At 32.3% G+C, this 16,299-nt stretch overlaps 1 protein-coding gene across 1 annotated transcript in view; it reads right to left on the reverse strand.

Annotated features, from left to right (window-relative positions):
• CSMD3 (CUB and Sushi multiple domains 3) overlaps window positions 1-16,299 on the reverse strand; it is a 558,931-nt gene that overhangs the window by 317,425 nt on the left and 225,207 nt on the right. Inside the window, exons 8-9 of the mRNA XM_051611448.1 lie at window positions 8,483-8,560; window positions 3,301-3,388 (exon numbers count right to left, since the gene is read on the reverse strand). Of these exons, the coding sequence (XP_051467408.1) occupies window positions 3,301-3,388; window positions 8,483-8,560 (166 nt within the window). The remainder of the gene's footprint in view (window positions 1-3,300; window positions 3,389-8,482; window positions 8,561-16,299) is intronic.

Here is a 16,299-nt window from a genome sequence, read left to right on the forward strand (position 1 = left end):
AGCTACTGAAGAAGATTGATACTAAACTGAACAAGAACTGTGTTTAAGGGAGTAGAAATGTTAAATGTTTAAAAAGGAATTGTATCAGCACAATATAGCTGATGGAATGTGGGAAGTACCTGGGCTAAACAGAGACATAAATAAGTAATGACGATATGAAAGATCATGCAGTCATCTGAACAGGTATCTCAGAAAAGGAGGATTTGATAGCAGGTAACAGCTCTATAAACTATTCCAAAAAAACACTTACTGTTTGTATAAGAAATAAAAATGTTTGTGAAAGAAGAGAATAAAGAAGATCTGCAGAGTCCATGAAAAACTGAGAAAGATGTAAAAGTGGAAAACTGAGAAAAATTTAAAAGTAAACATAATGTAAAAGCCCTTGCATGGTGAGGCTGAAAAGCTTCTATAGGAGACTTAGGAAAAATAGCTGAAAGGCAGTTTATGGAGTTGAAGGAAGTTTCAAAACTACAAAATAGAAAAACAGTGTGGGAACAAATGACCAAAAAACAGTGTGGACAATTAAGGGTACTCTGACTGCCTGACTTACATTTGATCCAAAGTGCTGACCAGATGAAGCATCTTCAGAGTGTGTGTAGACTATACTTCTTTTGTAAATCTCAAGAAAACTACAGCATGATATAGCTATGGAGTTCTTTATTGTTACATACATTACAGACATGAATCACCAAAAAAAAAGAAAATTATAACATACAGTAGGAAAATCTCCAACAAGTTTCAAAAGCAGAATTTATTTTGCAAAAAATTTGGTCTGTGGATGCAGCCAAAGGCCATATGTTCATTTAGTCCAGTATGCTAACACTGAAAGTGATGAAAAGCAATTTCTTAGAGAAAAAACTTCAGAATACAAAAAACATCTACTGTTAATTTTCTGGTCATTACCATATTTCAATCATTTATTGTTAATAACTTGCAGGATTGGAGCTACTAATTCTGTAGTCTCTGGGTGACTTAAATTGGTCTCCCTGGGCTAGCCCCCAGCTAGAGAGCTAAGACTAGTAATGCACAATAATAAGAGCTTCTGTGGGTATATTAGTCCCAAAAGGAAGTTCATACACAATGTGGATCCATTAATAAGTGGGTGAGGCAACCTTGTACTGAATGCATTTTCTGCATCAATTTCTACAGTGTGTTTGTTCCTAGACATCTGCATGTCCCAGCATGATTTGGGAAAGAGTACAGCCAATACTGGGGAGAAACAGGTAAAAAAACATGCCTATATTCAAAGGCAGGCAGCAGATAGCTTTCACCAAAGGGAGCTGAAAAAAGCTGGCTAATTCTATGCGAGGCTGGTATAATCTATGAAAAATTGTGGTAGGAGAAGTTCTGACCAACTGAGAAAGGGCAACATACATTAATTTTTAAGAAAGGCAGATTGAAGCTCGGAACCTTGTATCTTCTTTGAGGTAACGCTCCTCAAAAAGTTTAACTAGAATGATCTTGCAGGTAGGTCTTTTAGTGATTATTTGCAGTGACAACACTAGAAAAGGACTTGAAGATTCTCTATCAAAGGCCTTGTCTACCAGGCTGCATTTCTGAGGCTAAACTATGAAACACTAGCCTAAGTTATGATTCTAATAAGTATGCTAGTGAAGAAATACAGTTGATTTATTTTAATTTCTCTGAAAATATCAAGAAATTTTGGTTTTTGGTTGTTTTTTGTTGTTTGTGTGTGTGTGTGTTTTGTCAAGGAGCATCAGAAATTACATTCCATATAAAAATAGTTATGAAGTTTTCTCAGATGCATGTTGAACTTTTTCTTTTCTGAAAACTAGAGAAACATAGAGACTATGATAATTAACTGAAAAATTATAAAAACTAACTGCCAGTTATGACATGTACTTGTCATGTGATTTGTCATCCCTATGTTCTATTTGATTATGGGGAGAAGACAAAACAAAATAAAACCAAGAAGTTTTGTAAAAGAACAAAGTAACATAATCTTGTAAAATCTTTGCTCATCTTCCAGATTACTCTAACATTTATCTTCAAATGTTAGGAAGTGTACTTGTGATCTGAACTGAATGTAATAAACCCTATTAATTTAAAAATTATCAATCTCCACTCTACTGATTTCTTCCTATTCTCTTTCCTCGCTTAGGCACTTTGAAGGGATTTATAAACATGATGATGATGTGAAATTAGCATGGTGTAAAGCAAGAGCATAGCTTTAGATTTATTCTTCTAATAGAGTCCAAAATTTGTCTATATATCAAATCTGTAAAAATATGTGTGTTTAATCTTTTTTAGTATGTGTTGAAAAGAAAACAATTCAGAGACTCAGATAGGAGATGAAAATGAATTAAAAACATTTTCAAGATTCTTAATATATTTGTCTCGGTTCATACAACACATCAGCTACTGCTCTCACTGTCAGTAGGAGTCATATATGATCAGTGAGAAAAAACAGAATGTCTTGAGAGTATTTTTTTTCTTACAAGATAAGGAATTTGAAAGATATCTGAGAATGGAGCAGGAAAGTAGACTAAAATTTGAGTTTAGCTTAAGTAAAAAAAATGGTGGAATAAATCACTGGCAGCATATAATGCTTTGATTCTTTGGAGTCCTCCCAGAAACATCTGAAAAAGCCATCAAGGGATGAAATGTAAAAAATTTGTGGAAAAACCAAGAACAACTTTTTAGTTTGCTTTTTGTTGTTTTTGTTTCTTTTTTTTTCCCATACAATAACACTATACACTACCAATCTGGTATGTAAAAAAATTAATTAAAAAATTGTGTGCATTAAGAGTGCGAAACCACTCTGACGGCTACTAGGATACACCTAGACATACACCTGCATGTATCAAAATTCTGGGTTCCTGAAAAATATACTGTAGAAAATACAGTATTCTCTATTAGATTCCAACAAATATTTATATAATAATATCTGAAACCTTTTCTGTGAGCTTTTATTGTTCTTTTTGTGTGGCATTCAGTTTTGCTTTGTCCTTCACAAAAACCTCCAGTAGTAAATGTATGCTCAATATTTGCAAATGTAATACAGTATTTACATGAGAAAATTATTTTAACTTACCTTCAATCCATTATTTGCCAGATTATCAGAGGTATATGCCCTCTTCCAAGTAGGTTTTTTACCTTCTTTTCATATTTAGTACAAGCTATATTACATTACATGATTTTATACAGAATTCCATTTCACTTTTTACTGAGAAGCTTGGTTTCAAAAGAGTAGCTCAATAACAGCAATAAATTTTTAACATATGCATTTTACAAGTTCAGTATTAAAAAAATGATACAATGGTAGGGTTTATATTTTACCTAAAATCTGAGCCTATCCGTTTTCCATTTTCTGGTTCTCCAGGGTCTGGACACAAATTGGATGCCTGTTTAATACCTCCCTCATTTACTGGAAAAAAAAACACAACACAACAAAATAAACAAATAAGATAAAATAATACCATTTTTAGGAAATACAGAGTTAAGCAATTATCAAATATTGAAAAGTACATTATCTGCATTGTAGGTAATTTAAAACATACAGAATATGATCATCCATATAATTTCTAGTTTCAGTATGTAATTTCATCCCAATAATATGCAAAACATGTATCTTCTGGTGGTTGGTTGTTCATTTTTGGAAAATGAACACAAGTTTATTATATGTTTTACTAAACAGCTATTTTGTTTGCTTATAATATTATTGAATCCATATGGAAATGTTGTTATGGAAATGTCCTTTACAAACATTAACATTTAAAAGAGTATTTATCAAGTTCAGGGATATAAGATTTTATTCTGAATATAATCTAATAAATGTCATCTCCACTAAGAGCTGACCTTTTCTCCTTGGCTTATAATAAAACTTGAATGCTCAAGTTCATGCTGAGAGAATTGTCCTTAATCAGTATTGAAAATGCAGATATCCCCAAAATATGGTGAGCTGAAAGCAAACTCAAAATGCCAGTTTGATCTGCATACACTTATCTTACAATAAACTAAAAAGGATCTTCAGAAACTTCCTGTGAACCTTTCTGTTTGTTTTTCCAGAAACTTGTATGCAGTGGTCTAGTCATCAGCATATTCAACTAGCAGTCACTTTTTTATTTTTAATGCATTATATACTTTCTTATAATTTTTACAGCTTGCAGAAGTATATCTTAAAAAATAATTTTAGGCCAAAATGATTCTATTCATTCTGATTTTAGTTTCTGAAGTTGTTTAAACCATGAGGTAGTGGTTCTGGAAAAAAACATTAATAAAGGAGGTTGGTCTGCTATGACTTGGTAAATTCATGGCCCAATAGAGTTGGGTTTTTTTCCAGAAATAAAAGTTGACATGAAACCAATAAATGTATACTAAGCAGAAAGAGATTTTCAGTTTTACTTGTCTTTATTTCTGAGGAACTATACCAATGGATTTGCAATACTAGATTTCAATATTCCTTTTTAAGAAGAAAGTTTACATATAATTAGGCTAATCATATTTCATTGGAAATTGAATGTACCTGAATTTTTAAAAAATGTAGCTTCTGACTATACTTATGAAGGATGTTCATTAAATTTCAGCTTTTATTGAAGGACATAAACTTCAGAATACTCGGGAGTTTTCCCTTCCTTGAAATCTGCCTTCTTACACACATCGAAAGAGAAGGATTGGTTTGCTGCTTCTGAGGAAGTCAAAGGCCAAATGAAAATGTTGGAGAGGGTTAAAAGGAAAACATCTGAACTTAGCAAACTGCTCAAAAACTATCAAGATCAGCTCTTGTCAGCAGGAACCACAGTATTTATCCTTCTCTGTCCTGCAAGAGCTGTACCATGTCCAAGTTTGTTTTAATAGCAAAATTAAGCTCTCTCTGTTCACCTGCATCCCTACGCTCAAAGAGCCTTTTGGACAATGAGGGCTCTTCCTTAGAGCCCATGCATGTTGCTGAGTTTCAATCTTTTCCTTCCCCGATACCTGTAGGCATAACTAAATCATATTAGCTATAGAAATTCAAGTTCCTACTAGTTTTGGAATATATACATCTTTGACAGCTACAGTTCCACAAATTACATTTCACAAGGCCCTCTAGTAGGAAGTTGGTTGATGAGCATTTAAAATTAAGTCTCTTTGATATATCTGAATGATTTTACATTGTTCTAATGGGAACACGGGAAATTCAGAATCATTATAAGTAGCCTGTACATACAGAAAAGACCTTGAAACTTTGGGTATAAAGTTGGGATTCACTGAACAATGCAGGAGGGGAATGTAAGTACACTTGAGAATGAAGAGGGAAAAAGACATCTTCTTATTTTTGTGGCAGTCTGTTAAATTTTCTGACATCTAAAATATGCTAAAACTATAGCAAGAAACTTACTCATGATGCCTGAAAATAATATTAAAGAAATAAAAATAAAAGTGTGCCATTTGGCACTGTATCATATACCTATGCACACAGAAGAAATTCTTTGCTAGAAACAAAATAAACTAAAAATATTATTTAAACAGAGCTATTTCTATTTATTGTAACTCATTGTTTAATATTTCAAATAATTGTTTGGGCTTTTTTGTATTATATTTCCCCATACGCAAGTAATAGAATGAATAATCATATAAAAAAGAATATTCTACTGGATTTCAAAGTGCAAGAGTTATTATATACCTCAATTTGTACCTAAAGTAGAAGCTTGAAAATATTATGGGTTTTGACATCCTCTGTAAAAAGTCCCATTCCTAAAACTACTCTGTGAAATATATTTTAAATCATCAATGATTTATTTATTAATATTCATACATAAAATATAAAGGCTTATGGTAGGGTAATCAATAACATAATTACAGTGACTAGAATAAAACATTTACCACAGTAATATTTCAGATGAAAAAGTTTTAAGCTGAAGTCATTAAACTGATTTTTTAAACTGATCCCAAATAAGAAATGTATTTAAGAACAAACTTAAATCCAGTCTTGTTTTTGTTCAGTGCTTTGTGAAAAATAAATGCACATTTTATTATTTTTGTATTGAAGTATTAGTTACTTTTCCAGACATAATGCTTGACTTTACAGACTACTCAAATACAGCTTTATATAGTACCCCAGATATGTATGTGCATAATGTATGTATGGATGTGCGTATGTATGCATGCATCTATCTATCTATCTATCTATCTATCTATCTATCTATCTATCTATCTATCTATCTATCTATCTATGTATCTGTGATAGTCATATGACAACAAGAAATGAAAGGGTCTCCTGTAGTAAATTAAAGGCTCCTCTAAAGAATTAATTCATTCATAGTCTGGTCATGAAACTGGGAGCAGAAGAATTTCCAGAGTTCTAATCCAGAATGAACTAGGTCCCCAAAGATCTTTTTTCTCTCGCTAATCTCAACAGTTGCAAAATGGAGTTGTTGCATACTTTTTTTCAAAGTATACAATCACATTAAATATTACAATCCTACCTTTAGTCTGTCCAAATCACCTATATATTAGTATTGAATGTTATATACCTGATATATTAAAAAAAAAGTAAAATAGGGAAAAGATTAATATGTTGGATGAGAATTGCTAAAGACATTGTTAATAGAAGACATACTGTAAAACAGGCATTCACTTATCCTTATTTTATTTCCATTAAGAGATGAATGGTGATCATAGTCCTTTTTGAAGGACACTGTCATTGTAATGCAAGTACAGACCCAGCTGAGGCCACACTAGGAATTTCATCTGAAGTCAAAAGCTAAAAACATTGGCTTTTCATTAAATACTGACTCTAATTTCCTCAGCTACCAAACTATCTAAGCAAATGTTAGATTACAATATAAAACCTTAGTTATCTACTTATGATAAGATTATGATTGTTAAAAGTACAAATCATCAAGGTTTTCACTTTCAATCATTATTGAATCATATAGGCAATGTAATCTGCATAACCAATAAAGCAAGATATAGCAGAAGATTTCAGCTTTACATATAATGATGTGAAATGATATAAATATATTTATATTGATAAATTTCATCATTAATTTCATAACAATCACCTTTAGCTATTACAAGTGTCATGTAATTTACTATAAATATGCAATGTTTATATAGTGGAATGTTCAATAATTTGTGCAAAATAAATTTACAGAGCAACAATTGGGTTTACCAGCCATTATACTATTCTCATTTGTAACTATAAAAACACACATGGACCATCAAGCAGAGAACTCAGTGATGTACCTTATAAACACTACCATAATTGTCTTGCTGTTATTTCATGCTGTATAATCACTCTACTTTCCAGTCAACTAATGTGTATAAAAAGAGGACTTGTTTTTAAATATCTTGATATGAAGTTTTCAAATAAAACAGGAATGTCTTACACAACTACTTAGGTGATGCAATTTACAGAAAAGTTGAATATGGTAATATGTTACATTATTAAATCTGAACAGAAGTGTGTTTTGCTTTATTTTTCTTACTTGGTAAATGCTACAGGGTCTTCCTCCTTGAAGACACCCTTTTACTTAAAACAAAAAAATTAAAAACCACATATAATGTGCTGATAGTTTAAAATCTAAAACTGAAAAATGCATATTAAAAGCTATGCCAGTATGCCCTGCAAATTCCTGGAAAGTGAATCCATCACTGACACTTTAAAAAAAAAAAAAAAAAAGCTCAAATGTGTCCAAGCTAAGGAGCTTCAAAAGCATGTCCTTTCATTCCTGTGAAGAACAATGAAATGCAGTATAAGCAGATATAGGCCAAGCAGTTAGTCCATCTTTATTTTAACCAATTACATCTAAATACTTAAAAATGTGGTTCTAGTCCAAAAAGGAACTCTATAAAAATGGCATGTTATTTTTGAGAAGATAGTGTTTTCAATGGATTTCAAGTCATACCTTCTTAATTTATATTAATTTATATTAGAAAGTTGCATGACTCCTCTTTCAGAGTTTTATCAGGACTCAGTAAGTCCTATAAGATACCAAGCACACTCAGTTTCTATTTTCTCTAATTAAAATTGAAGGCACTAATAATCTCCAGAATTTTTTAAAGTATAGTTGGTTAATCAGTTTAAAATGTCAAAGTTAATGAAGAAAAAAATGTCAGAAAGTGATCTCATATGAGATGCTTGAAAAAAATCAGTAGCTGCACATTTGTAAATGAGGATAGACTTTGGTTTGTGTAGTCTTTTGCTGCTAGTACTAATTTTCAATTAAAATAACATATATCCAGTTCACTGCTAAGACTTTAGCTAGACACCTGGGAGGCTGAATATTTATTTCTCTGTAAATGCTGCAATTTTAATGTGAAATTGCTGACTCGGTAACATGTCATTCTCCAATGCCAGATTTATAGAAAGCCTACCTTTAGAGTAGAACCATATTTAAAATTTCCCCATGCAGACTGGAGAAATAGATTTATGTCATTATCAGAAATAAATTAACAATTTTGAAAACACACAAACAACACAGCACAAACTTCACTCTTGCACTAGAAAAAAGTAACAAAAAAGGAGTACACTCACAGATAGAAAACTTGTTGCTGTTGTCTTTCCCTGGAAACAATTTAAATCCTCTAGATTTAAAATCTATGGCCTTTTTCACTAGTTAAAAACAAACAAACAAACAAACAAAAACATGTATCAGGCAATACAGTCTAAAATATTTCATTTCATTTGACAAATTTTATCATGGAAGTATATACAAATCAGAGTTCTGGCTACCTAACAAGCTCATATTTTGTATCTTATGTGGAAAACAACTTACAAAAACAAGTCTTGAGACCAGTTTGTGCATAGGACAAAGAAGTAAGATTTGTAACTTTTCTCCCACAAAACAAAGAAAGAAAGAAAAAAAAAAAAAAAGCTAAAAGGGCTTATTTCCACACATCATACAGTGTGTTAAACTTTGCCACACACTCAGCAAACCTGGAAAATTAAAAGAATTAGAGGTATGTTTGCTCTAAAATAGCTGACCAGTTGAATATAATAAGAAGTAGAACAGTCATGTTTATCCCCTGCTTGCTCCATTAAAAAAAAAAAAGAAAAAAAAAGTACATAATACTCTTATAACTGCCAACTGAAAAGTCAGCAAAATTGTAAACACATTTTTAAAAACAGCACTTTTTTGGTGGCATTTTTACTTAATTATTATTCCCAGTGATAGAGAATTTAAAGGAAAAAAAGAGTTGTCATGACATTATTGAAAGCACACTGAAACCCAACATAAATGCTCAGATCTGAATTCAATAAGCATCCAAGCAATACAAGACATATACTAATCAACATATATTCTGAAAAGGTTTTATCAGCAGTAGAAATGCCAGCATTACATTTCGGGGGGGGGGGGGAACCAAAAACCAAAAAAAAAACCAGAGGCAACAGTTCAAAAATTACAATGTTTTCATATGCAAAAAGTCTTTCTGAAGGCAATACATTGGAATACAGTTATATGCATTCAGATTACCTTCCCAATCTGAAAGTATCTCCACTAATTGTTTTCAAAACCTACCTTAGCTATGTTCCTATTTTTAGCATGGAACAAAAAATGTTGAAATGCTGAAATTTTATTATCTGTGTTTAGATAACACTGACCAAAAAAAAAAAATAAATCATTAAAAAAACCCCTGTATTACTTAATTTAGCATACAAGGCCAATTTTCTGTTCTAACTACAGAGATTTTTATACACACAAAAAAGAAAAAGAAACACTGTCTACTGTTCTGCTGTTGGTTCTCCTGCTGGTCCTTTTTTCTTGCTTGAAAATCATTATTTGCAAAGTGTGATATGGAATGGCTCTCACTTCACCCCTAACATCACGGCTAAACTATTTCTGTAAAAGCCCTTATCTGGGGCTGGCTTTGTAATAAATGGCTTTTGCTAATCCAGACAAACCATGTGGCCTCAACATACTTTTGAAACAAAATAACTAATAAAAAGTGAGTAAAATCAAAACATAATAGATATCAAAAGGTAAGAGAGAATAAAGCAAAAACACCACAAGATTTTTTTTTATTACAGTAAAAGTAAACCCCTCTTCTCTCTAATACATTCTGCCAGTGAGCAGTGAACCATACATAAAAATGGAGCTTCTAAAAAAGAAAGTTAAATTTTAACTCTAGGTTAATTTGAGGTACATTATACTCTAGTGAATTTATAGATTAGATATATGTAAAAAAGTTCTACAGAAGATCTTGTATGTTGGCTACAAGCAAATACTGCTGATGAAGACAGCAGAGATTAAAGGAACTAGGTCTAAGAGAAGCTAACTCCAGAAGATAAAACATTCCATCATCAAAGAATTTTTCAGCACCTGTCAATTTTTTATACAAAATCAATGAAGAGTCAAAGAAAAACTAAAGTAGCAAAATAGCATTGATGTTATTAAATAAGAGCAATCATTACCACACACAAGAGCAGAAGAGGATTCAGGAGAAAATAGCATGCTACTAATAAAGACAATATATAGAACAGACATAGGAGATGATTATAAATATTTTTACAGTTCTGGTGGAGGAGTGTGTGCTTTCTTCTAAATGCATAGAAGCCTTTATCTCAAGAAGCAAAATGTAAACTTTGTTGTATATCATCATTAGGGAGATTTTTGTCCTTTGGAAATCATTATATCAGGACATTAAAGAACAAAGACTAGTTTGAGATTTTAGTTTGTTTCTATTCAGCCTCAAACACCTGAATGGCATATCTATAGTTGGTACACACAAGAAACGGAATTCACAAGACCTAAGGCTGAACTGAAAATAGTTACAAGACTGTCTTGGTTAATACATCACTTTGACAAGCCTCTTAAATTATACTAGGAAAGCAAGCAACTCAAGGTCTCTGAAGCATTTTTACAAGAGAAGAACTTTAGTTTTACTGGGTTTTGTATGCTGATTCATTGAACAGCACTGTCTGAATACACAATGAAGGAGTAGTTACAGAAATTTATTTGGTCCAAGCATGCCATCACTAAACTACGTGTCAGGCTGCATATGTGTGTACATCCTTGTCCTGGTTTGAGCCTAAATGAAGTCACTTTTCCTTTTACTGATTTTTTTTTTTCCTCCCATGAGCTGTTTTTTAACTAGCAGCAATTTTCCAGCTATTACTGCTGTTATGTTATGAGCGCTCTACTCTGCTTGTTGAATCTGCATCCTCAGATGCTAAAGGAGCAAAAAAGTTGTATCTGCAGCCCTCTTGTAGGGAAGAGTGGACTAGACTGACAGGAAAATTGACCAGAGATATTCCATTCCATGTATCTGCATAAGCTCTGTATAAGGTCAGGGGTCATGGAAGACAAACCCCTTCCTTCTTCCTCCCTTCTCTTCCATTCATGGCCAGCATCCAGGGAGGACCCCATCTATCCATCACCATTGATCCCTAGGCCCATGCATTCCTGACCCTCACAACTCTCCCCTCAGCTCCTGTCTGCTCTGCTGTTCTCTCCAGCAGCTCTGGGACATTCCAGAACTCACAGGTCAGGAGATGCCCTGGGAGTTGCTGGGGGTAGGGGAAGGCAATGGGGTTTTGCACATTCCTGAACACATTTTTAGATAATTGTACAAATTTTCTTTTATCATTAGTATTTAATGAAAGCTGTCTAGCTTAGTTTTTTATCTGGAAAGTCACTCTCTCCTTAATCTCTCTCTCCTTCACTACCTGGGTGGAAAGGGAGTGGATCGAGAGCATTACTGTCACTGGTTCAATTGCTGATCCCGAATCAAACTATGACAATAATTTATTGGAGCCCAACATGGCCTACCATCACCAAATAAAACCTCTACCCAAAACACAATATATATATTTTTAATACTTGGTAAACTAGGCATTATTTTGCACATGCCAATGAAGAAATCTGTGAGGAAAATGGCAACTGTTCAGAAACAGTTTTAGCATCCTGAGAACAGCATGAAACAAATTTCCAGAAGTTAAAATTGCTTCTACAATATAAAAGCATCGGGGTGTACAGTCTTGTGAAGGATGTCTATTCAAAGCAATGACAACCCACAAATTCATGTTGTTCAAATTTAGTTGTGCAATAGCATTTATTTAAAGAAATTGTCCAGCTTGTGTTGTCCACGTTTTGTAAAATTAAAACCAAGTATAAAGTTAATTTAAAAGCTGACAACACCACCACCACCACCACTCTATGCAAAACTAGCACTCAGCTTGCATTGCTACAAGTAACTATACAGAATATTAACCATGGAAACTTTGGCTTCTTCTGACCTTACATACTTCTTTCCTTTGGTGTACCACAAAGTAGTTTAAAAACTGAAAAAGCCCCCTCCCATTCCTGAACCTTTCTTACATTACATTCACTACTACTCAGTTAACGGAGATGGAGAACAATACCCTTAAATGACATCTGCAGAAATGTAATCTTATGTGAAAAAAGAAATTAGATTGCTTATTTCCCGTACCTAAATGTTTGTATTATTATATACATGTAACATGCTTCAGAAAATATATCTCTAGAAATAAAAGGAAGGTTTTGTGCCTCCTCACAATCTCTCTAACCTTCTGTTTCTCATTTTTTACATTTAAAGCAAAATGCGAAGGATTCTGTGTTTTAGTGTTTGAAACAAAAATAACTGTTAAAAGAAATTCTAGGGTTGAAGTCTTTGAGACATTGTCTCAAGATTTTTTTTACAAAGACTGGGAGATAAAAGTTAATCTTTCCATTGAATGTGCATTCCCAAAATTCTTCCCACCACACTTCTACTATTTAGAAAGCAGAAATAAATACCAATAAATAAATACCACTCATTTACTTTGCATTGGGTCCAGATGTTAGGGAACACAAGCTGACCTTAAAAACACATGTAGAATCAGAAATACATGATCTTCTGCTAAAAGAATATTTGCTGCATCTACGGTTTCCTGGAAATAATGAGCAATTATTAACTCATTAACTGCTTCCTGAAGAGACAAGAAAATTTTTTTGAATACGGGTAGAACTGGTTCTGACTGGTGCAGAACCAGTAATTCAGTGCTTGTCTAAGAACTGAAATAACTGACTGTGGCCGATTTTACATGCAGCAGCTGCTATTTCTAACGACAGAAACAGGAGTCTGATATACTCTGGACTTCTGATATTTGGTACTCACATTCAGATATACCAAATAAATATCACAAACTTCTAGCTCATCTTGAACATAGAAGTTTATCCACCTGCCCAGCACATGCATGGGTTGAATGCATCAAACTTAATGTATGGGTCAGTTTGGTTTGTTTCGGTTTTGGTTTTATTTTATTCTTCATGTTTGCTATGCATGTGATGCACCTAGTTACCCAGAATTTCCAAAATCTGATAGCACAAGAGGTAGATGTCCAAATTATCTTAGGGATCACCACTTCAAGGGACTAGGGGGGGGGAGAAGTAAGATGTAGCAAACAATTTAGTTTTTAGGCGATGGCACTTAAGGTTCTAGAAATTTGCATTAAAAATCTTTAAACCTAGCAATTACCTAAAGAAACTTTACTGTGAACCAAAACATGGAATGATGGAGCACTATCTTCTAGAGCCTTTCTGCACCTTGAAAGTTGGTATTAGAGGACATGAATTTTCACCCATTTTTGCAGTACAGCATTAAGTGTGTAGGCTGATCACTTCTTAGATATGAAGAACCATTCAGAAGATGAACAATCTGACTATAACGTGGTGTATCATCAGTTTTTCATAGTATTCCTTGCTTTGCATTTTACATGACCTGATCTTAGCTTTTCTTTTACAATTTCCTCCATCCCTGCCCCTTTCAGCCCTGAAGTGCTACTCCATTACTGTACCGAATTACTGCACTGCATTACTCATGACTACAGTAACATCCTGCAGTGACATTAGTACAATATGATAACAATTTGTCTCTTGATCCTACAATTTTTAAAACATGATATGTTGGTGAACAATAAAAAGAATGGCTAAAAACGTGAAAATTACTCATTCACTACTTGCTAAAAGTAGAGATACTAAACAAAGGCACTGCTTAATATGATCTATTAAATAGATAATGTTAGACTTTTTATTTCCTCTCCAGTATCTTAGTTCTGCTGACAAGAGGATCTAATCTAGTGTTAGCCTACAGTTAACATTTTTACTCAGAATGAAAAAAAAATGCAAATGAGAACAAATGTAAAATACTCTCCATAAAATGAAATGCTCTAATAGTTCAATGAAGATAATTGTATACTTCAATGAAACCTGCCACAGGCTATGATTCTGACCTAATGTGTGTATTTCATGTTTGTATTAAAATCTAATGTTTCAGGTTTTTTTAAATTGTATTTTTATGCAATGCACTTCTATTTTAATTGTGCAACTTCTCAGGTTCATCTTTTATCAACAAACAAAAACCTATTACAGTTTTCAGAAAACAATGTTATATAAGCTATGCATAGTTCAATATGCATTAGAAAATTTCTCATTCAGTTCTTATTTCAGGTAAAAACACACTGATGAGCACTGAAAGCAAAAAAAAATAAATCATCCTCTTTGAGTGAAAAGTATGATTAGCATGGAGTAGAACTGGAAGTTTAGGTGTTACTGTGCTATGTCACTTGGTAAACAAACTGTAAGTGGAACCCTTCCACTTTACAGTATTTTCACTAAATTTCCTAAAAGTGTTTTACTTTCTTAGGAAAGTCCAAATTAATATAAAGAAGAACTTTGTCTAATGAAGTAAGGCAATAATGTGCTGAACAATGTAAAATAAGCATGATATGTATTGATAAAAATATTTGTATACAGGTTACATTTACACATAGAGAGCTTATTCCACATACCAGTATTGGATTAAGGATGAGGAAATATAGTTAGTTTACACAGATTTTCTTTAAAATGGTCAAAATTACAGTTTTTCTACTTTGTTCTATGTTAGATCCTTCTCAAATTTCTCTAATTTGAAAAAGAATTATTTAAAAGAAAGCAAGTATAGTAAATATGTATATATTTTAAGTCATGTATATTTTCACTAATGATAAATTCTTTTTTATATTTTAGCTACAATGTATTTGATTTATACCAAAATATTGTGGTAATAATAAGAAAACCTGAATTACTGAGGCAAAACAATGACACAACAGAAGACAAATATCAATTATAGAAAGAAACATATACAATATAATGAAGAACAATTAAGAACCACAGGAATTACAGAAAAAAAGAAAAAAAAAGGAGTAACTTAGGATGACACAGCAAAAATAAGCAGCAATAATTTAATTAAAACATTAGCACAACTCTTTTTTTGAAATTGGTATGTTTAATTTTCTTTTCCCCTTTATCCTTCTAATCATGCTGGACTTTACTATTATATGAAAACTGATCTCTTTTCCTATGACTTCTATGAACTGGGAAGAAACTTAGGTCACTATTATCAGCTTTTCTCTCATAAAAATCTTTAAATTAACCAACCACAGGTTACAGAGTTCACCCACTGGACAGAACATATCTATGGGTCTCATTGCACATATTAAGCTTGTATTGCTATAAGTATTATGACATATTAAACACATATAGTTCAGTGACAAATGCTTGAGTGCTAATTACAACTGTGTTATGCCAAAAACAATCTCTTGGAACTTTTTAATTATTAAAAAAAAATAATTTAAATATACACAAATCTTCTTATGTACAAATATTCTTCTATAGATATAAGAACATGAGAATCTTACTGTGAAACATAGTGACTTTTTTCAGTCTCACATTTTTGTAGGTTTTGGTTTCACTAAAATAAAAAAGGCCCCAACAACAAAAAAAAAATCTGAGGACATATGGACATTGATTTCCTACTTGATTCTTCAAAATTTTAAATCACTCTTCAGAAAAAAATGGTCCTTCCCTGCTTCTCCTTTCCTCTTCCTGATTCTGAGTAAATGTCATAAAAATTATTATATATATTTTCTAACAAGCCCTTAAAAAGTTTACATCAAATAATCCCAAAGCAATACTCTAGTGTTCATAAAATCTTTAAAAAAAAAAAAAAATAATCAAGAGAATTAAATAACTTTATCTTGTTTTGTTTTCAAATGTTTCATTAGCATCTGATTTAATTCCACATAACAAATCTTTAAAATATTTAAAAATCTTTAAAAAACATTTCTTGCTTCCTACAATCAAAATTCTCCTGTAACACACACCAAAAAGGAATGCTGGTTTAATGGGGAACACTGAGTAGCAAGTATTTTTCTCCTTTTATTTTTTTCATGGCTATTACTAAGCTACAACATAAATTCAGACATCAAAAAGCATAACATAAGGTGTGACAGATAAGTTTTCTTAAAGAATGAAGTGGAAAGGGTAGAGAAATTATAAAGGCTTTATAGGAAAGTCAGCAAAAAACAAAACA

This window comes from Apus apus, chromosome 2, assembly GCF_020740795.1.
Source record: "Apus apus isolate bApuApu2 chromosome 2, bApuApu2.pri.cur, whole genome shotgun sequence".
NCBI classification, from domain to species: domain Eukaryota; kingdom Metazoa; phylum Chordata; class Aves; order Apodiformes; family Apodidae; genus Apus; species Apus apus.